This window comes from Equus przewalskii, chromosome 26, assembly GCF_037783145.1.
Source record: "Equus przewalskii isolate Varuska chromosome 26, EquPr2, whole genome shotgun sequence".
In the NCBI taxonomy this organism is placed as follows: Eukaryota; Metazoa; Chordata; class Mammalia; order Perissodactyla; family Equidae; genus Equus; species Equus przewalskii.
In genome coordinates this window covers 34,983,693-35,008,836 of record NC_091856.1, presented here as the reverse complement: position 1 = coordinate 35,008,836, position 25,144 = coordinate 34,983,693, and the positions used below count along the sequence as shown (strand labels likewise).

The 25,144-nt window shown below is 47.3% G+C and overlaps 1 protein-coding gene across 6 annotated transcripts in view; it reads left to right on the top strand.

The window, feature by feature from the left end:
* The window catches only part of AK8 (adenylate kinase 8), a 132,221-nt gene that overhangs the window by 81,180 nt on the left and 25,897 nt on the right, over positions 1-25,144 (top strand). For all 6 annotated transcript variants that reach the window (XM_008524358.2, XM_070595427.1, XM_070595430.1 and 3 more), the window contains one exon: positions 1,955-2,096. In XM_008524358.2, coding sequence (XP_008522580.1) covers positions 1,955-2,096 — 142 coding nt within the window. The remainder of the gene's footprint in view (positions 1-1,954; positions 2,097-25,144) is intronic.

Genomic DNA, 25,144 nt, shown 5'->3' with positions numbered 1-25,144 from the left:
AATGTTGAAAACATTGTTTCCCAACGTCCATCTCCTGAATCGAAAGATAGCAGCCACCATCTCTGAGTGTCTCCACCTTCCTGGAACTGTATCTGCAGTGTGAACTCTGTGGGGACAGACCCTAATGTCCTCTTTTGGCAGATGAGGAAGCTGAAACTTGGAGAGGTTGAGTGACCAACTGGAGGTCGTTCGGCACCAAAGGGCAGGGCTGAGACAAGACCTTAGACTTGTGGGCGCCTCAAGCCCATGTGCCCTCCCCTCTACCACCTGGGATCCCCAAAGTCTGGTCAAGTTGGTTTTAACAAGTTTGGTTAGCTGCCGTGAACCTTCGGAAAGGGAAGGCTCCTGTCTATTTATTCCACACCTACTATGTGCTGGGCACTGTGTTAATTATGGAAAAATGAGGTGGGCACAGTCCTGTGTTCTCATGGAACCCACTGTCTTTCCGGAGAGGCAGACATTACACAGAGAATTAGCCGGAGAGTGGCCAGGCGCAGGGGAAGCACAGATGCTAACCCAGGCTGGGGGCCGTCCTCAGAGGGGACATCCTGCCGGGCCCAACGGCTGGGTTCAAAAGCTTGTCCCAGGCAAGGCGTCGGGGAAGGATGTTATGAATGGCGGGACTGGTGTGTTCAAAGGGAGGTGAAAGGCTGGGGGAGAGACGCCTGGGAGGGAGGCAGGACCTTGCAAGGTCCAGCTGGCCCTGGAGGAGGGGACTGCTCTTATCCTCAGAGCACTGGGGAGCCACTGCAGGCTTAAGCAGGGGAAGAGACGGGATTAGCTGTATCAACTTCTCACTCGTGTTAGATAGGCAAACGTCCTCATTCGAGCGAAATTCCTTTTCTGCTCTTTCCTAGGGACTGGGGAAGAAAGGCTGAAAGATGTGAGAAAGAATAAATTCAGGGAAATGCAAATTACTTAGAATAGGGTTTATGGTTCTTTGGTGACAAGAGAGTAACCCAGCATGTCATGGCCATGGAGGAGAGCAGCTATTGGTGACTTTTCCGAAGCCCCTCGCCCCATGTTCACCTGGCTGTCAACCGTTCGGAAGGTTTCAGACATGTGCATCAGGGCCACTTGCCCGACCCATGGCTGGCTGGTAGGAGGGGAACTGGGCATCTCCAGAGAAGGTGCCAAAAGCTGTCATTGCAGCTCTAGGAAGCCAGCTTGTCGTGGGGCCCACATTCATAGCAAACAATGGTAATATTTACCAAGTATTTCTGGAAAAATGAGTGCAAAGTGCAGGAAATGCAGTGCAAATTGCTAGAACGCAGTACATTAGCAACATAGGACATTTAATGAGTCTGAGAAGAGAGGTATAAATTTCAGGAAAATGTCAATTGTGGTAATGTAAACAAGAGGCTTCTCAATATCTCATTCTCCCTAAGACTCTATTTCATCTCTGGTTATAGCTAGAGCTGTGGTTCTTGAGAGAGATTTGATTCTAAACATCAAGGAGGGAGGAACTGGGGGAAGGAGAGAAACAGAGGTTGCTTGTGCATCACAAATTAGCAGAGAGCAGTGGGGGTACCAGTGCGATCCCACTGAGGAAAACTGAATCTTCAGCTGGGGCCTGGTGTGCTTCCAGGAAGAGTCTTGCTGCAAAAACTGGATCCTGGGAGGAGACACTGCCCACAGATCACTGGAGGGCTGGGAACGACCTGGGCTGCCGGTGGGCGTGGTATCTTGTCAAGGTGAAGGAAAGCTCAAGGTCAAGGTCACCCAATGCTTTTCCCTTCTCAGGCAGCCTTGTTCTTCCCATTGCTGGGACCTCGGAGGGACCTGGGAAATGGGCACCCACAGCCTTGTCCATCTAAACCCAACTCTTCACCAGTTCGATCCATGGTCAAGTAAAGTTGGGAGCCCTCGGGCGACAGATCCTCCCTCATATTCCTGTTGGGTCAAGAGAGTGCCTGGGATGGCAGAGTGATGGCTTGTCCTCCTTTCTCTGCAGTCCCCGACAGCCTCATCATGAAGGTGCTAAGTGAGCGCCTGAACCAGCAGGACTGCATTCAGAAAGGGTGGGTGCTGCACGGCTTCCCGAGAGATCTGGACCAGGCGCTCATGATGGACAGCCTGGGCTACAAGCCCAACAGGTGAGCTGTCCCCTTCCGGCAGGGCTGCAGCCCTGGCCATGCCACCTCCTGGGAAGGTCCCTGCCACTGGGCACCCTCCCTCCAGGGCCTCAGCTGATGAGATCCGTCTGACAGCTTGCAGTTGACAAGAGACGTCACATGTTCATGAAGTGGAATGTCTCTTAGTCATCCCCGTTCCCACCCACCCACCCCATGTACCCTGTGAACTGGGATTCAGGCTTGGGTTCAAATCCTGGCTCTGTCACTCCCCTTGCTGCACCTAAACTTCCTCACCTGTGAATGATAATGCACACCAGCCAATGTTCCCTTCCTCCTGGGATTCTTGTGCAAGTCAACTGATGTTTTCTTCTACTGTTTTTTTTTTTTTTTTGCTATATAAACTTGGAGACTTTTAAGATATACATGAAAAGATTTATTTTATCTTATTTTATTGAGGTCATAATAATTTATAACTGTGAAATTTCAGTTGTACATTATTGTTTGTCAGTCACCATATAAATGTGCCCCTGTACCCCTTATCCCTACCCCAACCCTTCCCCCTGGTAACCACTAATCTGTTCTCTTTATCCATATGTTTGTTTATTTTCCATATATGAGTGAAATCATGTGGTGTTTGTCTTTCTCTGTCTGGCTTATTTCACTTAACATAATACCCTCAAGGTCCATCCATGTTGTTGCAAGTGGGATGATTTTGTCTTTTTTTATGGCTGAGTCGTATCCCATTGTGTGTATATGTGTTTGTGTATGATATATATATATATATATATATATATATATATATATATATATATATACACCACATCTTCTTTATCCAATTATTGGTCGATGGGCACTTGGGTTGCTTCCACATCTTGACTGTTGTGAATGATGCTGCAGTGAACACAGGGGTGCATAAATCTCTTTGAATTGTTGATTTTAAGTTCTTTGGATAGATATCCAGTAGTGGGATAGCTGCATCATACGGTATTTCTACTTTTTGAGGAATCTCCATACTGTTTTCCATAATGGCTGCACCAGTTTGTATTCTCACCAGCAGTGTATGAGGGTTCCCTTTTCTCCACATCCTCTCCAACATTTGTTATTTTTTGTCCTGGTGATTATAGCCATTCTAGCAGGTGTAACGTGATATCTTAGTGTAGTTTTGATTTGCATTTCCCTGATGATTAGTGATGTTGAACATCTTTTCATGTGCCTGTTGGCCATCTGCATATCTTCTTTGGAAAAGTGTCTGTTCATTTCCTCTGCCCATTTTTTGATTGTATTGTTTGTTTTTTTGTTGTTGAGTTATGTGAGTTCTTTGTCTATTTTGGAAATTAACCCCTTGTTGGCTGTATGATTTGCAAATATTTTCTCCCAGTTGGTGGGTTGCGTTTTCATTTCGTTCCTGGTTTCCTTTGCCGTGCAGGAGCTCTTTAGTCTGATGAAGTCCCACTTGTTTGTTTTTTCTTATGTTTCCCTTGTCCTAGTAGACATGCTATTCAAAAGGATCCTTCTAAGACTGATGTCAAAGAGTGTACTGCCTATATTTTCTTCTAGGAGCTTTATGGTTTCAGGTCTTACCTTCAAGTCTATAATCCATTTTGAGTTAATTTTTGTGTATGATGAAAGATAATGGCCTACTTTCATTCTTTTACTGTCCAGTTTTTCCAACACTATTTATTGAAGAGACTTTCCTTTCTTCTACTATTTTTACATTTAAATCTTTGGTGCATCAGATATTTATTTTAATGTGGGTATGCAGTATGAATCAAACTCTTTTTTTCCCCAGATGGTTAGCCATTTGTTCCAAAACAATTGATGGGTATTGAGTATCATTGAATATTCTGTCCTTCCTCTGCTAACTTGAACTTGAGAGCACACCACAATTGTAGATGTTGTGGAAATAAATGAAGAGCACCCAAATGAAGACAAGCAAAGGCTATTTAGTCGGAGCTCGCTCTGGCAAGGGAGGCAGCCACATCACCTGCGTTTTGGCAGATACTCAAAGGCAGGCAGAGGAGCAGAAAGCATTCTAGCAGGAAAAGGGAAGACTGGAGCCCGTAGACTTTGTCTTCACTGTAGGATGATCTGTTTGTGCCATTTGAGCAGAACCCTCCCACCAAGTGGCAACATCTTTAGGTCCTTTCGTCTGTGATGCTCAGATTCCCTGGAGAGGACTCTAATAATCTAATCTCCTGCTGGAGGGTAAAGGGTCTAGGGTCCTGGGGAGAAGCAGGACAGTGGGAAATGGGAGGAATTGAGAGGAGGTCTCACATACTGCCTGCCGTATGCATATTTTTCACCTAATTCCCCTATTTTTCGTACAGCCTCAGACTTTCAACTGTTCTTGGCATTCTTCATTCCAAAGAGCCTGTATTCTATCCTCTCTAGAGAATAAAACTTCCATTTCTACCCAAGTGGAGGAGGGGCATTTGCTCAGCTAGATGGAGTGAGGAGGGGATCTGGGGCTTAATTTCTTCTTAAACAAGTTTCACCCAATCCTCCTTATTTTAGCCACAGGTCCCAAGGCGGTACGTGTGCATGCACCTTCAGAGGATTTTCTGGTGAAGATTGGGTTTGTTCTCAGCTCTTCCTCCTGCTGAATTGGCTGAGGTCTCCGCAGCTTGCCACTGGTCCACCTGCTTTCCAGCATCAAAAATTTTCAGTTGCCTTCCTCTTCCTCTCTTCTCTCTGTCCTTGTCAGTTAGGTTTCAAAATCCCTTTCCTGTCATCTTTCTGTGGGGCTTTGGGAGGAAACACAATTTGGTGCATGTTTTCATATGCCGTTTTTGCTGACTTCAGTCCCAATGGCTTCATTGCATTGGCTCATCTCTTACTCTCACTTTCACCTGCTTTACTACCCTTATTTTATGTCGTCATGTGGACAGAATGAAATGGGGTTTAATATTTTTTATTCAACCTGCATTTCTTTTTCCTTGAATAGTTGAGTTTATCCCACTTATTTTTGCTTTTATCACTTTATTTGATGCTTCATTGTGGGGTTTTTTTTGTTTTGTTTTCCATCCTTTTTTATGGTCCACCTTTTCTTTGGGTTTTGTTATGCTATTAGTTTCTCTCCTCTCCCCCCAATAACTTAGAAGATAGTCTGTTTCTAGTTCTGCAGTCTCTTCAACGTGAATTGACTGTACTTGTATTTCTCAGTTTGTCAATTCTGAAATGGAACAGAATATCTTGACTCTGTCTTATGAAAGATGAAAGGAAAAGTGCTCCCATATGTACTGCTTCCTCACCCCCTTCCATCCACTCTCCATTTGGGGGGTGGGGAGGCAGGAACAGATACATTCTGAAATTTCTTTGTCCCAGTCTATTATACACAGATTACTATGTTTAAGACCACTAAGCTTTCCTTTCTAGAAATACAACAATTATACTGTTTTTAGCTCTAGTTACTATACTTGTGAAGTTTTATTTTTAGTTCTCTCTTCAACTGGATTCGGATTTCAATAGCAGCTGTTTACATAATTCAACCTCTCCATTTATCAATTTTGATTCATCTTTCGTTTGAGTGGATTATATCTTTGAGTAATTTTCAGCAAGTGTACATTCATGGTAAACTTCCTCAATTCTTGCATGTTTGAGAATGTCTTTCTGTTCTCTTTATTTGTAAACAATATCTAGCAAAGTAAAGAAGCCCTCACTCGCATTTCTTCCCCCTGAGCATCTTCTCTCATTTCTATACTGTCCTCTGACACCTCTGGGGTTTCAGTGGTATCTGAGCCCAGTGACATTTGTTTTCCGTTATAGGTGATGTCCCGCTTCTGTCTGGATGATCATGGAATTTCTCTCTTTCTCTCTCTCCCTCTCTCGAAGTTCATTTACATTCACCAGTCCCCATCTCGGTCTTGGTTCTCTGTATTACTTTTCTCTGGGACATTATGAATCCTTTCCATTTATATTATTTCAGAAGAATTTTCTTCTAGAACATATGTGAATATTTTTCTGGTTCATTTGCTTGGTGATCTTATTTGGACAGACTAGTTACGTGTATGTCGAATATTTATCATCTGTTTTCTATAGTTATGATTTTTTTTCTCATGGCTTTTATCTTTTCCTTTTCTTTTCTGTATTGTTTTCTCAAATCTGTCCTTCATGATAACTTTGCTTTCCGTCGTTTTTATTTCGTGTTGCTTCTGATTTATTTTTTCTTTCTATAATGCTTCTACATTTCCGTTAGCTTTTTTCCCTTAGGTTTGTCAGCTTTCTTTCATCTCCTGTTTTTATTTTATCTCAACATCTTTTCTTTCATTTCTTATATCATAGAGTCTGTTCTCTCTAAATTATTTTGAGCATCCTGGGAAGGCTTTATCTAAAATGTTCTTATGTTTCCTGGTGTAATTCTTCTTCCAAAGGGTATTCATTGGCTCTCTTTCTCTCTCTCTCTCTCTGTCTTTTGTTTTTTTACTTTTTGGAACTTTTTTTGTAAGTCTATACCTGGACCCCAAGCTGGATATATTTTGCAAATCATTTGTCTTTGACTAGGCCTGTTACTTTGTCTAAGGAGAGCGTGAGTTGGTATATTAGTTTTCTATGGGTGATGTAATAGGTTACCACAAATGTGATGGCTTAAACAGTGCAAACTGATTATCTTACAATTCTGTAGGGCTAAGATCACTTTGTTGGCTGGGCTGCATTCCTTTCTGGAGGCTCTAGGGAGAATCCCTTTTTTTTTTTTTTTTTGCCTTTTCTGGCTTCTGGAGGTTACCCACAGTCCTTGGCTCATGGCCCCTTCTTCCATCTTGGAAGCCAAGCAGTGTTGCAACGTGCTGGCCTTTCTTCTGTAGTCACATCTCTCTCTGACCAGAGTGGGAACACTTCTCAGATTTTAAGGACCCGTGTGATTATATTGGGCCCCCTCAGATGATCTAACCGCATCAAGGTCCTCAGGTAATCTCTGCAAAGCCCCTTTTGCCGTGTAAAGTAACGTATTCACAGGTTCTGGGGGTTGGGAGGTAGATGTCTCGGTGGGGGCATTATTCTGCCCTCCGTGGTGGGGTTCTCCTCGCCTGTCTTAATTATATCCTTAGAGTTGGCGCTGGAGAGCTTCCTAGTGGGAGATCAAGATGTCCGTTTAGTGCCAGGGCAGCTGGGACCCAGTAGACAGCCTGAGCATCCTGTCCTACTGCCGCTGTTGCCCGTGCATTTCCAGGGACCACAGTGCCGTGAGGCTGAGATTCCACCCCCCAGTTTCTGGTAACGTAACAGACTTCGGAGTTAGTGAGTTCACTTCTGTGTGAACTCATCATCTACCTGAGGATGAAAGGCATCAGGGCAAATGCAGAGCAGTCACTTTAAAGAAGGCTCCGGCAGGTCATTGACATGGCTGGAGCGAGAATCCAGGGCTCACTTTTTCTGAGCCCTGAGGGAAAAAGCGGTTGTTTTATTTATTGACTTTATGCACTGTGCCAGGACTGTGAGAGCGCTGGGAAAGGCACATTGTTTATTCAGAACCATACAGGGAAGAATATTCAAGAGTCTCTTTGATTTAGGGCAGGCTTGCAAGTAAATCCTTCTCCATTCACCATGGAGTAAAAATCAGTTTCTAAAGACTTAGTGAATAATACCAATTAAATTTATTTGACCCTAGGGCATAGGACAAGCAGAGGGAAAAAAGATGTTTGTTTACAATGTAGATTTAATTACATGCCACTGTTTAATTATCTTTCAGTATTTCTCTCCCATCACTGAGGGTGTATTTTCCCTCCTCCTTTCTCATCTCTGACTATTCCGTTTCCCCCACTTTCACTTTCAACTAAACATTTTTACGATTATTTCGGAAGGTAATTTTAGCCATAAACCTTCAAGTCCAGGTATAGACTAAGAAAGAGAAATATTCTAAAATGAGCCCACCCAGCACTGGGATGGATATCAGGGCTGTAATTCTGGTTCGGTTGTGATGCCAATTATAAAGCGCTCTGGCTGTGGTGTTGCTGCTTTTGACACCAGGAGGAAATCTTGACAGAATTATAGCCTAGAAATCAATCTGGGAATACAATACAGAAATCTATAATTCAGATATGGAAACAATCTGCAAAGGCTCTTTTTTTTAGGAGGGTTCAATGAAATTAGATTAAAATAAATTTACATATATATCAATTTTATTATTAAAATATATTCACACTAGTAAATAGAGTTATTGGAGAAGGGTAAGCCACTCTGAGTATTGGACACAGAAATAGACCTCTTTGGCTTATCAGAAAACAAAGTTATTGTCTACTTGTCACATATAAATCTCTTCCTAGAGCTAATAAATGGATAGTGTTCAAATGCAATGTTTTGTTTGACTCCTACCTCATAAACCCGTGGCACATAACACTAAATTATATTCCACGGAGCAGTATCAATCTCTTGATTCCAACATCACACAGTGAGGAAAACAAACCAAGTAATTGATGTGTCGAAAAGAAGGAGAAAAAGTTATTTGAGAACAAATAAAATGGGCTATAAAGTTTGTTAAACCGTAATAATAATAGTAAAAAAAAAAAATGAAGAAGAAGAAGAAAGAAACAAAGAAAGAACTATCCAAGGCTACATCCAGAGATCTGCCCTCTGCCCGGCTGGAAAATAATTCATTTCATGCTGCGAGTTTGTAGCACAGTATTTTCTTTTAAAATTAATGTTTACTAGAGAGAGGGAGTATAGGATTCTGATTGATGTTGGGAAGTTTCAATGTATTAGGCAGAACTGGGTTTCTTGGCATCCTCCTTCCCCTCAGTGCTGCAAGGAGTGGGTGGGGCAAGCTGTGGCCTTGAACCTCCTCCCACCCCGGCTGCACCACTGCGGGGCCGGGCAAGGGCTTGGTCACGTCCAGCTGCACAGGTCCCAGGTCAGAGCTGTGGGTGCATCTCTCAGAAATCCCTGGGAAAGAGAGTAAAGGGGGGCCCTAGCTGAGTCAGTGGCAGTGGAACTCAGCGGAAGGAGAGCAGGAATTTTATTAGTGTTGTTTTCTTTCGTATTTCTCTCTTTCTCTATTCCATTGGACTAAATTTGGGGGACTATAAAGAAATCATCCTAGGACGATATTTTAGATTAGCTCATTTGTGTCCCGGGTTATTTGTGCAAACTGGAAACTGCTCAATAGGTGTCTTTGAGAATGTGATGGTTTTGAATTTTTATTATTAAACTAGATGGTTGCCTGTGTCCTCCATCCAGAGGAGCCCAGAGGGGCTTTGGTTGTCCCTGGGAAAGCTGTGACAGATCTCTCATTGCATTTGGCTCCCAATTGGTGCTTGTGTGTTGCTGGCTTTTGCTAAACACATAGCCCATCCCTCCAGGGAGCTGGAGAGCGGAGCCGCCGAGGGGACACAGGCTGGCAAACACGACCTCCAAGCCAGGAGGGCTTTGGATCCCACACCCAGGTGCAGCCTGCTGGGAGCAAGCCTGGCCCTTCCAGATAAGCAGATCTGGAAGCTTTTCAGATTTCCCGGGGCCAGGCCTTGAGACAAGCCCTGGTGGCTCCGGATGGGACATCTCTGCTCAGTGATCCGGGTGGTCCCAGGCTGAGGCTGGCCCAGAATGTTCCGTCCAGGGTACTGCTGGTGCCGACAAGAATGCCTTTCTCGTCTTCCTCTTCCCCTTCTTCCTCTTTCTGCTCACGCCCACTCTACTGTGAAGCAGTCCCGCCTTGTCCCTTGGTCTGTCTCCGTGCTCTTCCCCTCCCAGCCCTCTTGCTCCCGGTCTTTAATCACCATCTTCATCCTGACAGCACAAATGATGATATCTGGTATCTATCAGGGCCAATTGTGTCTCTGCTTTCCATCTCATTTAATCCGATCAACAGCCCCATAAAGCAGGTTTGTTCAGTAAAAGGCACCTGGGCTTGGAGAAGCTGGGTCCCTTGCCTCAGGCCACCTGGAAGAGACCAGCCCTGAACCTGGCTCTTTGCTCTGAGCAGTTCCTTGTTTTATCCTTTCTGCAGTGTGGGATTAGCTTTTATCCCTACTCACTGGCCCCCTGGCTTGAAAAAGCTACATTTAATCTCAGTTTTCTCCTCTGTCAAATGGGGCAGTAACCTCTCCTCTTTTAGCCTGACGGGACTACTGCTCGGGAGAGCAACTGGAATATGTGTGCGGGCGATTGACAATTGGAAAGTGCTGTCTGGATGCGGGGGTCTGCAATGGGCTGGCTCTGTGTGTGATCCCCCCGACACCTCCTGGTGGGGCAAACTCTCATTCCAGATGTAGGATACAGTCTGTCCTCTCTCCTGTTCCCACTTGATGAGCTACACACTCACAGCCCTAAAGAGGTATGCTGCTGATTTGTCTACACATTAAGAAGCATGAAAACATTTATGATGATAGTCACCCATGTGAGTCTGAATTCCTCTTACATAAAAAGAGGCAAACATGGCAAATATCATTATACTCTGAAGGGATGACTGTCAGAGAGTATTTGCTGTATCTACAAATAACTTACTGTTATTTAAAAATATTTTTTCTGGGGCTGGCCTGGTGGCACAGTGGTTAAGTTCACACATTCTGCTTTGGGGGTCCGGGGTTTGCTGGTTCAGATCCTGGGTGTGGACATGGCGCCACTTGTCAAGCCATGCTGTGGCAGGCGTCCCACACATAAAGTAGAGGAAGATGGGCACGGATGTTAGCTCAGGCTCAGTCTTCCTCAGCAAAAAGAGGAGGATTGGCAGCAGTTAGCTCAGAGCTAATCTTCCTCAAAAAAAAAAAATCTTCTTTTCTAATAGCAATCTGTTTGCTTTTCTCACCTACAGACAACATTTTAAAGACTCCTTTTGGGTTGGAATTGGGGAAGGTGGCCCCCTAGTCACCTGGCAGCACGTGGGATAGAATGACCCTGAGACAGACAAAGACAAATCGCCTTTTGTCCAGGAAGGTCCCTGTAGAGCCAGGCAAACTGGAAAACTGCAGTTGGGGCATTTAACGATGCTGCTAAAGTAGTCTGCTGGATGCTGGTTTGATTTCTTGGTTTCAACTATGTTAAATTTAAGCAATGGAATATTATGGCACATTATGAAAGTAACTACTGAACTGGCATATAATTTACATGCCAGAGCTCTCTAATTTGATTTAAAAGCTGGTTATTTTTAGTTCCATGTGAGGCTTTTTCAGGACCACACAATGAAACCCTTGGATAATGGCTTTGCCATTTCTAACGTGTTCCAAAGTGAGAAGGACGCTGTAATCTCTTAAGAGGACAGCAGTCGGACCAAGAAAATTAAAATGCGAAATAGAGAGGATTTCTTGCCTCTCTCTCCTCTTTCTTTCTCTCTCTCTCTCTCTTTTATTATCACTTGGTCCTTCCAGGAAGCTCTCATATTTCTGCAGCTGATCCTTATGTGGATTAGGGATAATAAACAGCCCATTAATGGAGGCCTGAACTAGGAAATGGAGTTGGAATCAGCAGCAGAATTCCGTGGCTGACTGAGGTTAATAACTCCATTACTCCAGCGCTGTGCCGAGCCGCCCGACGAGCAGGATGTTGGCCTTATCTTACTCCTCATTAATTGAGCTAATAGAACCCGAGTGACCCTGCCTTGCTGCCATCATCTGAGAGTTTACCAGACATGGGCTGGAATACATATCACTGCCGGTGTGCTCCACGGTGCCTTTGGTTTTTGGAAGAAAGATCTTTCTTAAAGATCGGTTAGCCACAAGACCCCCCCCAATGGTAGCATTGCTGCGCCGCTGCCTACAACTGGTCTCTCAAACCACTCTGATCTGGTCACATGAGCAATGGTGCAACAAGGGCCCACTACTTCCACGGGCACCTCTGGACAGATGTCCGCTTGGCTGTAGGGCTTTAGCTTCATGTTGAACGGCTTTGGAGGAAGTAGCCGTTGTCTCAGCAAAGCGTCTGGGGTCAAGGGTGAAAAGAGAGTGGGGTGGGGGGCGGGGGGGGGAGTAGGGGCAGACCCAAGCTCGGCTCCTCTGCTTCTCTTTCGTTCGACATTTGGCAGAGACCTGTTTTCACCGTCCTTCCTGCCTCCAGAGTTTTCTGAGAGTTGGCTGCCAGTCCCCGACCATCCTGCTCCGCTGTCCCTGGGTGAGCAGTCTGAGGGCCACTTAACCTCTCTAAGCCTCGGGTTCCCTAACTGTCACGTGGGGTAATGACCTCGCCCTTCTTTCCTCATCCTTTGCGGGAAGCATGTACGCATTTGCTGGGAAAATGTGCATGGGCAGGATTTATGAATTAGAAAATGCTCTATATGACCACGATAATGTGGTCAACAGAGTAAAAATCAAAACTGAGTTTCTTGCAGCAGGTTATTAGCCTCTCTGCACCTCAGTTTCCTCAACTAAAAAACAGGGACAGTAACGGTTAGGACCTTAGGTGGGAGGGTTAAATGCGAGGGTACAGGGAAGCACTTTGCCCAGAGCCTGGCAGTACAAGGGCTGCATATGTGGGGCCCATATTTATTCTAATATATTGGGAACTTCGTGCCTGTCCTTGGAAATCAGAGCTTCTGAAAAGTAAGGTCAGACTAATTCCTTGCTAGAATATCAGTTGCAAGGTTTTGTGGCCCAGGCTGGCCCGTCAGCTGCTCTGGGCAGAGTGCTTCCCTCTAGTTGAAGAAAGGCAGTCCCTAATTACCTGGTGACACATGGGGCATGAGAATGAGCCTGCGAATAGACAAAGACAAAATCACACTCTTTTCAGAGATGCCACAGAGCCAAACAGGAAAATGTTAAGGCTAGAACAGCCTTGCAGATTGTATAGGAGCCGTGAAACCAATCTTGAAAAAATGTGAATTTTTTCACCTGTCCCCTGTCGTTTTATAAGATTTAAAGATTCTTTTGATGGTAGGACACAACACAGTGACACTCGGAGAGATGAAGGCAGAACTCTTTGTTACTTACAGCTCCAAACAAGAGGCAGCTGCCACGTGTGGCCACCTTGGTTGGGGGTGGGGGAGGTGGGGAATTGGACCCACGGACAGAGTGACAGCAGCTGAGCTGTGGAAGGCAGCTTATGTTGACAAGGGGTGGGGGGGGCTGGCTAGGTTTTGCTGACATTTTTGTGGATTGGCTAATTTAAATAATTTCGGGGGCTCCAGGGCATACAGGCTGTCCCCGGATGGAGTGTGGGAGCCGCACAAGGGAAGTGGTCAGAGTGGGACTTGGCAAACTGCCCCAAAAGGGGAATTGAGTTATTAGCCATGACTTTCAAAACTGGGCCAAGACAGCCCTCATGAAAAGTTCCATCACGCCTGTCTCGTCCTGTGCGGGATGGACTGAGAGGGCTGAGCTGTCCTAACCCTGCGTTCTTCACCTTTCCATGGTCGAGGCTGACTTTGGGGACCGCCTTGAAGAGGTTACAACTCAACTCAAAGGCCGTCAGTCCCAGTGTGGTGACCCTCCCCCATCTCTGAAAGCTCTGCCAGCATGTGCTCCAGCATCCTGGGGCTGCTCCAGTCAATTACCTGGTCCACGCTCTCTCCTCCACTCTCCCCGAGACACAGGCCCCCACGCAACAGAGGCGCCACCTTCCCATGCCTCCAGCTCAGTTTCCACAGCGCTTCTTACAGCCACTGGCGCTCGACAACTGCACACCCTGGCTGACCTGGCTCCGAAAGCAAGTGTGCTTTGTTGTAGCAAAAACAGACACCAGCTAGTGATGGGAATGTGGCAGCCTTGTGGGAAGGGGAAGGGGAGGCATGGCAGTGGTTCTCAGAGGCGGCTGGGTCACTGGGCCTGGGGTTAAGAAGGGAGGTGCACCCCTGCGCCTTGAGCCCAAGGTTGTGGCCAGCGATGGTGGCGACGAGGCCACTAGCCCACAGCCCCCAGAGCTGAGGTGTTTTACTCTTTCAGTAAATAGAGCTGAAGTGGAAAACAAGAGTTCTCCCCTACACTCCTGCCTGGGGACCAGTGACCTTCCACCGCTCACATCCAATGTTTGCGTCAGACAAAGGCTGCTGAGGATGGTTCTGAGCACGTGTGGAGGGTCGGCTGCTTTTTTCCTGGGTTAAAACTTACTTCATGACAGTCTGTTACTAGGGTTGTTGTCTGTCTTTGAGAGCATGAGAGCAATTACTTCTGAAACAAAGACATCAAAAATGTACATTACCCTTGAACTCTTTGCCGGCAGCCTCAAGGATCTTTCAGAGTGTAGAAGTACAGTGAATTCCCTGAGAGAGAGCAGGAGCCTGGCCACCACAGGCTCAGCTCTGCGGTCCCGAACGGGCAGCCGAGGATTCGGAGAGCGCACCGCACGGCACGTGACGTGGGCAGGCGGCGGGGACGTGTGGGGAGTGCTGGGTGTCTGGGGACCTGGGGGTGTAACTGTTAGAAGGAGACAGGCACGTACCTTATAACGAGGGAGCTGCGTGGCATTTCCTAGGTGAGTCATTGTGTTGGTTACAGACCCACTAGCAGTCTTGCTATAGTATATTGAAACTCAGTTTATTTATTAACTATTTAAAATTTTTTTCCTATGAATTTTCTGAGAGCACCCAGTCCAGCCTGCAGCGTGGGTCTGACTTTCCTGCTGTCTCTGAGGCCTACAAAAGATTTCCAGGGTCAGTTTGCCATCCCCTAGTCTTCGTACACCATTCTGGGTAAATGTGTCGTTTGGGAGAAAATGACAACTTTCCTCAATTTCCTATTTTAGTATCTGGTATCCTTCACAGTCAGAAGAATTCCCCCTCCTGCCCAGCACTCCCTCAGTCCCTCATCGAGGTTCAGCATTCTTCATTGATGAAGAACATCTCAATTTCTTTTTCTCCTGTGGATTCTAAGCTCCTGTTAGGGGTCCACCGGGTTTTATCCAACCAGTAACAGTCGGGCCTGAGCCGGCAGTGAGTAAGACGTCTGAGAAGGTAAACACGCCTTCCCTGCCTGTTATCAGAGATGCAAAGCAATCTGGAGCCTTGGGTGGAGAATGACAGGTGACCTTTAACAGAGCAGAGGCCGGGGTAGTTGGCATTTGAGTCCAGCTCTGATGGAGATGCCCCCATTTTTGGCAGGTTCGATGCTCGACCGTTAACTTAAATTCATTTCCCGGAGAAAGACAAGAGGCTGGAGACACCGAGATGACGTGGAGAAATCATATTTGTTTTTCTTTACCCGTAGGAGACTTGGGGAAGCGTCCGAGTGTGCTTCAATTTTCCGTCTTCCTTAGAGACTTGAGTAGCGTGCTGAGCTGTTGAGCCTGGCCTTGTGCTTTAAAAGCCCAGGCCTGTGCAGATGCCTCAGAGCTCGACGCTCTCCTTCCTAAATGTCGCAGAAATTATTTAATGAAAAAAAAAGCTTTTTAAGAAAAGGAAGTTCAACTTTCCTTTTTCTGAGATTGGAAAAATCTGGGCTTTCTTGGTGGCGTTGAGGTTTGTGCAGATTCCAGACCCCCCCCCACCCCCAAAGGTGGCTCAGACCCCTCCCCAGAGCTTCTGTCCTGGGGTCCCAACGTTGCCCCTCCTCTCGCTCCTGGGCCTCTGTCTCACAAAGCGTTGGTTCTAGATCCCAGGAAAGGACTGCAGGCATCGACAGAAGACCTGCCAGGCCTAGGACTCCCACTCACAGAGTGGAGAGGGGGGTGCGGATCAGGAGAGGGAGTGTCCTCTCTGCCCATCCACCACTCCCCCTCTGCCCCACACACCACACATCGGCCTACTTCCTGCTTCCTAAACACGGAGTGTTTTCTCATGATGTGTCTTCTTGCAGAGCACCATGGGTTTTCGTCCAAATCTTATCTTTCCTACAAGGCTTAGTTCACACTCCACCTCCTCCAGGAAGCCTTCCCTGACTCTTCTTCTTACTCTGCACCTTCACAGGACTTACACATTGTTCTTGTGATAGGAAGCAGCTTAATAGGACAGTGGTTAGGCCAGAGGAATCCTGGCTTTGCCAATTACAGGCTGGGTGAGGCTGGGCAGGCTTTATCATCTCTGAATCTCAGTTTCCTCCTGTGCAAGCTGGGGGATGCCTCTGTTCAGATAAGCAACAAATATTCACGGAACATCTCTTAGAGGCAGGTACTATTGGGTTCGGGGGACACAAAAGGATCAAAACCTAAAACGCTTGCCATCACGTGGTTTACCTTCTAGGTGGGGTGAGAAAGCATAGACACAGCCCACAGACTCACGGAGTGCTGGGCTTCCTGGAGAGGAGTGGAGCAGGGTGGAGGGGCAGGAAGCCGGGCAGTGGGAAGGGAGAGGATGGATGGTACGTTGCAGAGAAAGGGGCCAGGACGGCCGTTCTGAGAAAAGGACGTTTGTGCAGGGGCTCAATCAAATCATAGGAAGATCTGGGAAGGGCCGTCCAGGCCTGGGAATAGCACATGCAGAGGCCCTGAGATGGGCACATGTCTGGCAAGTGTAAGGGGCATTGAGGAGGCATTGCCAGTGGGGCAGAAGAGTGAGGGGTGACGAGTCAGAGGCAGATGGGGCCCTGGGGGACTTGGGCTTCTCCTCTGAGTCAGGTGGGAGCCACTGGGGCATTGAGCAGATGAGTGATGGGGTCTAACTTCTGTTTTAAAAGGATTGCTCGGGCTACTGGGTGGAGAATGGACTGTCGGCAGGACGACAAGGGCGGAAGCAGGGAGGCCAGGAGGGGGCAGGTGGCAGTAGTCCAAGTGGGAGACGCTGGTGCCCTGGCCCAGGGGAGCAGTAGTTAGGCTCTGACTGTATTTCAAAGGCAGTTGAAATGCTGTCAGATCGGGTGGAGGGCATATGAGAAAGAGGCATCAAGGGGAACTCCAGGTTTGCTGTAACTTCAAGAAGAATGGGCTGCCTGTCTACCCATCAGGGAGGAGGTGGGAGGAGCGGGTTTGGGGGAGGGGACCACCGCTCAGTTTTGGACGTGGTGAGTTTGGGATGCCTGCTGGGATCTGCACTGGTTCCCCAGGGTACACAGGCTGCGTGGCTTCAACAACAGAAGTTAAATTCCTTACAGTTCTGGAGGCTGGAAGTCCAAGATCAAGGTGTTGGCAGGGTGGCTTTCTCCTGAGGCCCCTCTCCTTCGCTTGTAGACGGTCACCCCTTCCTGCCTCTTCATGTAGTCTTTTCTCTGTGCATGTGTGTCCCTGGTGTCTTTCTGTGTGACTACATTTCTTCTTCTTCTCCTTCTTCTTCTTCTTCTTCTTCTTCTTCTTCTCCTCCTCCTTCTTCTTCTTTTTTTGCTGAGGAAGATTCATCTTGAACTAACATCTGTTGCCAACCCTCCTCATTTTTCTTCTTTTTTTGTGTGTGAGCTGCCACCACAGCATGGCCACTGACAGACAAGTGGTGTGGTTCCACACCTGGAACTGAACCTGGGCTGCCAAAGGGGAGCATGCTGAACTTTAACCACTGGGTCACAGGGCTGGCCCACATTCCCTCTTCTTATGGGACACCAGTCAGATTGGGCTAGAGCCCAGCCTGACAGCCTCATTTTAACTTAAGCACCTCTTTACAGTCTCTGTCTCCAGATACTGTCGCGTTCTGAGGTCCTGGGGGTTACAGCTCAAACGTGAATTTTGGAGGGCACGTTCAGCTCCTAACAGCCTCTGTGGTGCTTTGTTATGGCAGCCTGAGCAAACACGTACAGATTCCTAATAGACGTCTGCATCTTATCTCCATGCCTGCCCAGGTGACAGCCAGGGCATGTGTTCAAGGAGCCCAGGGCTTCTCCCAACTCTCCCTCCCACTCCTTGGTGAGGTTTTCCATCACCCTCTGTCCACCCCCAACCACATCCAGGGCTCTGAGCTTGCTTTTTACCTTCCGAGATTCAAATCCATGAAAGTCAAACCCCGAAGGTCCCTGGAGACCATCTAGTGCAACTTCCAAATTGCACAGAAGGAGAAACTGAGGCCCAGAGAGTCTAGGCAGTTTGCCTGAGGTCACACTGTTGGTGAGTGGGGGCCAGCGCCAGGCCTCCTGGCTCCAGACTGGCCACTGTCTTACTTGTTTTGCTTTTAAGTGCCATATTCCTTTTCTCCATCCCAGCACACTGGGGAGGTGAGCTGTCGCCCACCTTGCAGTCACACCCTGAGCCGGAGGCCTTCCCACTGTCCCCTTTTCCTTCGCTTGCCTGTCCCTGCGATGGACTGGGATGGACTGGGGCGATGGGTGGGACTGTCAGAGGTCTGTCCATGTTTGCTTTAACCAGCTGCCCCTCTTCGCGTGGAGCTCTGGGAGCTTCCCCCTCTCCTCTCAACAATAATTAGCCTTGTAAGACTAATGGACAAAATTGTGTCTAATTACCCTGTTGAAGGCCCAATTATGCAATTAACATTCGTGGGCTATAAGCTAATGATGAGAAGAGCCTCTCATTTGCATAGCATTAAGTTAATTGAGCTGCAAGCCAAGGGGTAGATGGGGTGGTGATGGCAGGATTCTCTTTCCGAAAGGATACTAATGACCAGAGAGGACGATTCACCTGACAGCTTTATTAATTAACAGCGATCTGATTACCTAGCGGGAGTGGCAAGTGGCAGTGGGCAGAAAGGCTCGGCTTTGTGAAAAGTGAGACATGGGAGCCCTGTCTGCTGATTTTTCTTCTCAGCACTTGTCTGTGTTAGAGGCAAGCTCATGATCATCTTGAAGAACCATTTTAGAAAAATCTTCCTGTAAAATCTTGCTTGAGCCCTTCTGATATGCGGTTCCTTGTACATTTACTTCACTCATTTAGCCATTCGTTCACTGTCTTATCCATTCCTTCCATTCACATTTACTGAGCGCCTCCGGCGTGCGAGGCTGGGGTCCCTGCCCTTGGGAGTGTGCGGGGATAGGCCCCCAGCTTCCCCCAGAGGTTTCAGTTTCAGCACCGAGTCAACCTTGCAGTTGGGGAACGTTAGCAGAGAATTGCAGAGTGTAGAATCCTTAGAGATCATCAGTTCAAGACTCCTGTTTGAGCAATGTGGGTTCAGAGAGGCTGAGAGCCTGGTCTCTTGGCAGGGAGTGGCAGGGTGGGGCTGGTGCTCCTGGCCCTGTCCACAGAACTGTCCTGCCTTTCCTGTGGCTCCGTTACTCCCTGGGGGTTGTGTGTTTGAGTATTTAGATGTTATCTCCTGGGGAAATTTGCCTGGAGGCCCCTCCCACGTGCTTTCAGGCCCGTGGCCGTCTCCCTCACAGCACTGGCAGAACTGTTTCTTCTCCGTGATGGCAGAGACTGCATTGTGCTCACTGTTCAATAAATAGATGGTTGAACCAACTCAGGAACTATTAAGAAGGTGTAGCTGGGACTAAAACTCAGACTGTTTTCCAATGAATTTTAAAACATGGACTTTTTTTAACAAAAGATAAAATCGTGTATATGTCCTTACATAACTTGCTTTTTCACTTAATAAAACGTTGTGGACATCTTTATCATTACACCAAGCTATAACTCATTAAATGTTTGCATAATATCACACTGCAAACTGTTACATAATAACAGTTTATGTAGAAGATTACACAGTCCAGATGTAGTACAATGTATTTAAATGCCTCTCTTGCAGATGTTTAAGTTGCTTCCAGTTTTTTTCTATTACAAACAATGCAGCAATAAGTGGACACACTCACATATCTTTATACCTTTGTTTTGGTCATTTTCTTAGGAAAAAATCCATAGAAATGGAATTGCTGAGCCATAGGGTATGCACAATTAAAACATTAATTACTTTTATTTTTTAATTGAAAGGAGTTAGAAATTTAAGGTATGCAAATGGATATTCAATGAAAAATAAATCACAAAAGAAGAAGAACTGAAAATTAATAGTCTAAGCCTCTGACTTAGGTTAGAAAAATAATAAGCTCAAAGAGTGGCAGGAAAGAGACTGCAGGAACAGAAATCAAGGAAAAAGGAAGCAAAGTTGATTCTTTGACAAAATTAATAAAATTGATACATCTGCAGCAAGAGTGATCAATAAAAGAGAAAGAATGCACAGATAAACAGTATTTGGAATAAAAATGGAGACATCACCGTAAATAGAGCAGGATAAAAAAGGGTAAGAAAAATATTACGAACAAGTTGATGACAAATTTGAAAACTTAGACAAGATGATAAATTCACAGAGAAAAGGTCTTACCAATATTGACATAAGAAGAAACAAAAGCTCCAAACAATCCTGTAACTATTAGATACGTTGAATCATGAAAGTAACATCTTCCCCTCCCCCAAACACTCCTGCGTGTGAGCACAGTTTGTGACACAAAATGCGGAAACCGACCAGTGACCGTGGAGGAGACACTGGGAGCTGCAACAGAGCCTCACGATGGCACACTGTCCAGCCACAGGAGGGCGTAAACCACAGCCACACATGTCAATGTGGAGGGATCTTCGAAAGATAAACTTGAGTGGAAAAGCAAGTCGTAAAAGAACACAGACAGCATGATACCCAAACAAGCAAATGAAGCAGTCTCGTGTCTAGGCACTCACAGACAGTTTAAAATGTTTCTCATGGCGCTTTCCTCCGGGCGTGGGTATAGACAGAGGTATGGGGTTGGTTAGGAACATTCATAGTGTTTCATCAATATTGGGGGGATGCATTTCTTAGGGGGTGGGCTGATCATATTGATCATATATCTTGGATATAAAATGGGATGCATCCACCAGAACAGAAATTCTTCTAGGAAAGGAATCTGTGTCTTATTCACCAATATATCTCAAGCTCCTAAAATAATAATGCCTGGCACACAGGAGGTGCTCAATAAATATTTGTGGCCTGAATGATTATATAACTTATTTGTATATATCATAATAAAAAAATGGGGAAAATATTAAGTTTTCTTCTCACTCCAAAACTCCACTCCCTTTCCCAAAAGCAGCCACTGTTCATAGTTTCTTAGGTATTCTTCTAGAAAATTTCTCTGCATCAATAAGGAGATATAAATCTATGCGTTGATTTTATATAGGTGGAGACATGCCACACACACAGCTCACTTTCTCTGTTCTCTGAGTGTGTCTGGGGATACAAGGATAGAGCACCTACGGCTCTTCTCCTTCTTTCCGATAGCCATGTAGTGTTCCATCCCGTGACTACACGGTAATTAATTTAACCAGGTCCCTGTTGAAGCGCATTCAGACTGTTTTCTTTCTTTCACTTTGCAAACAGTGCCACAATAAATGTCCTGTAAATATGGCTCTGAGTCCTCCTAAGACTATCTCTACAGAATTAAAATCCCAGAAGTGGAATTGCTGAATTGTAGTTGTGTTTTTTATTTCCAGTGGGTGCTACCAGAGTGCCCGAGAGCTCCAAATTCCCCTGGTGGACATAAAGCCTTGTATGACCAAAGGTGTCTGCTTTGGAACAAAGGCTTCATTTAAGTTTGGGACACCACACAGCAGGACTCGGGAGGGTACCTGGACAGCAACGTGAGTCACAACCCCGGGAGCTGCCCATGTTTGGCCAAATCACTACCCACGAGCTCAAGCTGTGGAAATGTTTAACACCGTGAAACTTAAGGGAGCGTGTTTTTTTCTTAGGATCAATGATGGATTTAAAATGTGCCTAAATGTTTCTTTTCAAGAATGGTTGTATTACCCACAGCAGTTACTTTTTGATTTATATGGAGAGTATTTAAGTAATGACAATTATTTCAATTTTTAGTGCTCTGAGCCTCTAGCCACAGCTAAAACATGACAGGCTTATGATCATAAAGGCCAATCGTGAAAGAAAGTTGTTCTCCTGAGACCTGCGCTGCCTCCTCGGGAAGCTGGGAGCTGATGCGCCTCGGCACCTCTGCCGCGTGCAGCGGGTAGGAGCTGACTTGTGACGGGGGTGCTCCCAGCGTCTAGCCTCTAGGGAGGTGAGTCCCTGGGGGCTCCGCTCTTGGCTCAGGCCACCCGTCCTGTGGCCTGATGGTAGAAACATGCCGGGATCATCCGTCCTTTGCGAGAATAGGATCATGCGTCCTAGGAGAAGCATGGGCATGGAGCTCCATCTGAAAGCAGGCCCGCTCAGTTCCCCTGGGGACTGAATGCTGGCTGGCATTGGCATGGCATTTTCTAGAAGTGGTAGGTTTAGTGTTAAAGACGTGAGCTTTGGAGTCAGAGGCTTAAGCGTGAATCCAAGTCAGTTGACAAATATTTAGTGAGCACATGCCCTGTGCTGAGACAGTGAACAGGACAGACAGACCAGCTTACCCTCCAGGTGGGAGCCCCACTCTAGAGCGGGAGAGGAGCAGTGAATGAGTTGATCATGACGCAGACCGCCTTAGTTAGCTCTGAGGCCCACGGGTGCTTAGGAGGCCTCCAAGGGAAGTCGGGGAGAAGAGCGTTCCAAGCAGAGGGAACAGACGGGGAAAGATCCAGAGACAGGAACCAGCTCCACTTCTTTCTAGTTACTTCGCCTTTCAGAGCCTCAGCTGCTTCCTTTGCAGAGCAGTGTTATTAGTACACGTGGTATAAAGTACCATCCGGTTCAGTGAGAGAGAAGAGGCAACTGTGAACAGCAGACTGTAGCACTTACCATTTTTGTCCCAGCTCCGTGAACTGCTGTTCCTTCTATACAGTATTTCAGAGAGAGGACAAGATCAACCAACAGGCCCTCAGGCACAGCTCGATCATTCTGGAAGAGAGTTGGTACCGTTCATCAGAAGAAAGCACAGTCTTTCTTTCCCTCTCTTCTGTCTTTTTCATTTGCTGAGATGGCTGGATTGGAAAGGGCCTGGTTGGAATGAGCGTGGGAGGGCGCCCTCCTCAGTTTTGCCCTTTGCTCCCGAACCCTCTGACCATGCCAGGGAGCTGCGGTGACCTCTCTCCCACTTGTGGTGGTGAGCACCAAATCCCCGTGGCGGCTTCCAGATTGAAATGTCAGTCTCTTTGGCTGCCCCTGGACAAACGCATTCAGTTGTCATCTGCCAGGCGCCCACAGCAACTGCTGTGGCATAATAGAGACAAATGTAGCACCAAACTGGAATTTGATGGATCCAAAATTATGTATTTAATTCACAGTTGGTATCGAGTGCTCATAAAATCTTGATCATGATAGAGAGGCTTATAAACATCTGAGAACATAAATATTTGGGGAGGGAATGGCTTTGTGAAACATTTAGTTGTGGAGTAGTTAGAAGAACAGGGAAAATCAGTGAGGCAGAACTCTCTGGATGCCAATCTGGTGAGTTACATATGTAGGCTGGGTAATGATTTTGAGTGAGCCGTTTTATGGGCAAGCCGACGTTAATTTGACGAGCACACTCGTGGAGGGCTCCTTCGGTAGCTGCTTCACACCAAGCCTGAGCTGTTTGCCCTCCGATGTCTGAATCAAGGGGCAGAGGTGCAGCTGGCGGGGAAGAGGTCACACTGGCCTGTGGAGCGCTGACCGGACAGCAGTAGGCACACAGCACCGGGTCAGCCTGCAGGCCAGCCCGGGGAGCACCGGGGTGTGCAGGGCAAGCCGCCCAGGGTGGAGAACGGGCCCTGAATCCCTGACTGCTGTGCTCCCAGAGGCTGTGTGGTCGGGAAGAGCCCCTGCCCCACACACTACTGTGGCAGTTAAGGGCCCAGACTGCCCGGGTTCAAATCCTGCTTTGCCGTTTACTGGCCACGCGACCTTGGGCAGGTCCCTTACCCACTTGATAAAGTGGGCATGATGATGATGGTACCTGCCCCCAGGGTGTGGTGAGAAATAAAGTAGGTGATATGTCCACTGCCTACGAGAGCACATTTGGAGCTCCAAAGAGTGGGACGATCCAGCGCCGTCTCCTTTGGCCAGAAAGATGTCGGGAGTTGCAGGATGCTGGTGATTCTCGTGAGTGGGTGGTCCAGGTTCGATTTCCCTTTTGGAGTGTGGCCCCTGGCAGCTGACCCTCCCCCACCCACCCTGTGGCAAGACTTGGCTCTGTGGTTAGTGGACTTTGTTACCAAAACAGTGAAAGTTTTATTAAAGTATGCAAATGATTTACGGAACAAACGTGTCTGCAGGTTTCAGGGGTGCCCCTCCCTCCGACTCCCTGCCCTGCTTTCCTGAGCAGAGCTCCACACCCCAGGACCCCTCCAGGACAGGGCCATGCGCCCAGCATCGTCCTTCCAGTAGACGCTGCGGAAAGAAATGGTTTGACCTGCCGGCCTCGAAGTTTTCTCTTTAGAACCTGGGAGCTTCTTTTTGGGAGAATAATTCTCCTCTGTACAGGAGTGAGCTGCTGTTTGGTACTTCCTATGAGAGGAAAACAAAGGGAAACAGAATTTAAATGGACCAGTAAGAGTCTGGACGAAAAGAACTTTTTAAGTGTCTGTAAAGGTGGCAATTAGAGAAAAACCCAAAGGAAGCTGAGGGATAAACCTCTTTGCTTGGAAACCTTTGAGAATTAGAGACGACCATTGGTCTGAGGCAGTTCTGCCTACAGGGTTGGAGGGCTCCTGAGGGTCTCTTTTGCCATGGGGTGCTATCCTGCAACTGCAACTGCTGCTGGGGCTCGGCTTCTGCAGGTGGTGGCCTGTGGACCTCAGCAAACGGGAAGGTCGTTCATTCGCTCAGCGCACTCTGGCTAAGCCCTTGGTAAGTGTTCTGTGCACACATTGCAGGCTCTGGAGACGCAGAATGAGTGAGAGCTGGGCCTGTCCCCCGTGGTCCCGCCCCCAGAGGTCTGCCTTTCATGAGGGGATTTGAGGGTGCTCAGCCCGCAGCAGTCTCTCCTGGGGAGGTTCCTGGGGCGCAGGGTAGGGCATTCGACTCCGGAAGACACCCTCGACGAGAAAACAATTGAGGGGGTGCCGAGGACACGGTGGCATTCCGGGTCCCTGACACAGAAAGTACGAAAACCTGTTAAATATTTCAGACAACCAACTTGTGATCCAAATATCCTGCACGAGAGCAGTGAGCGCTCGCCCCGTCAGCCTGAGGAGAGCGATGCCGATGAAAGTACCAGCTCTGAACAAGGGCCAGTCAGGCTGCCGGCAATGTTTTGGCTATGAGGCCTTTTTCTTTAAGTGGAATCACATTGGAAAATGTTGGACTGTTATGTGAGACAGGCCTGGTGGGGGAAGGGAGGAAGAGAAAAGCTGCAGTTTGCTGAAGGGTCCTTTGTGGATAAGCCATGCGCCTGAGCCAGCGGTCGCAGAGAACGCGGTGGCAGGAGTACAGTTGCTGAAAGTTCGACCTTTCACTATGGAAACTTGTCGTGAAGGGGGGAGAGGCTTCTGATGCATCCAATCGGGCGGGACCGGCTTGAGGCGCTTCCTCATTT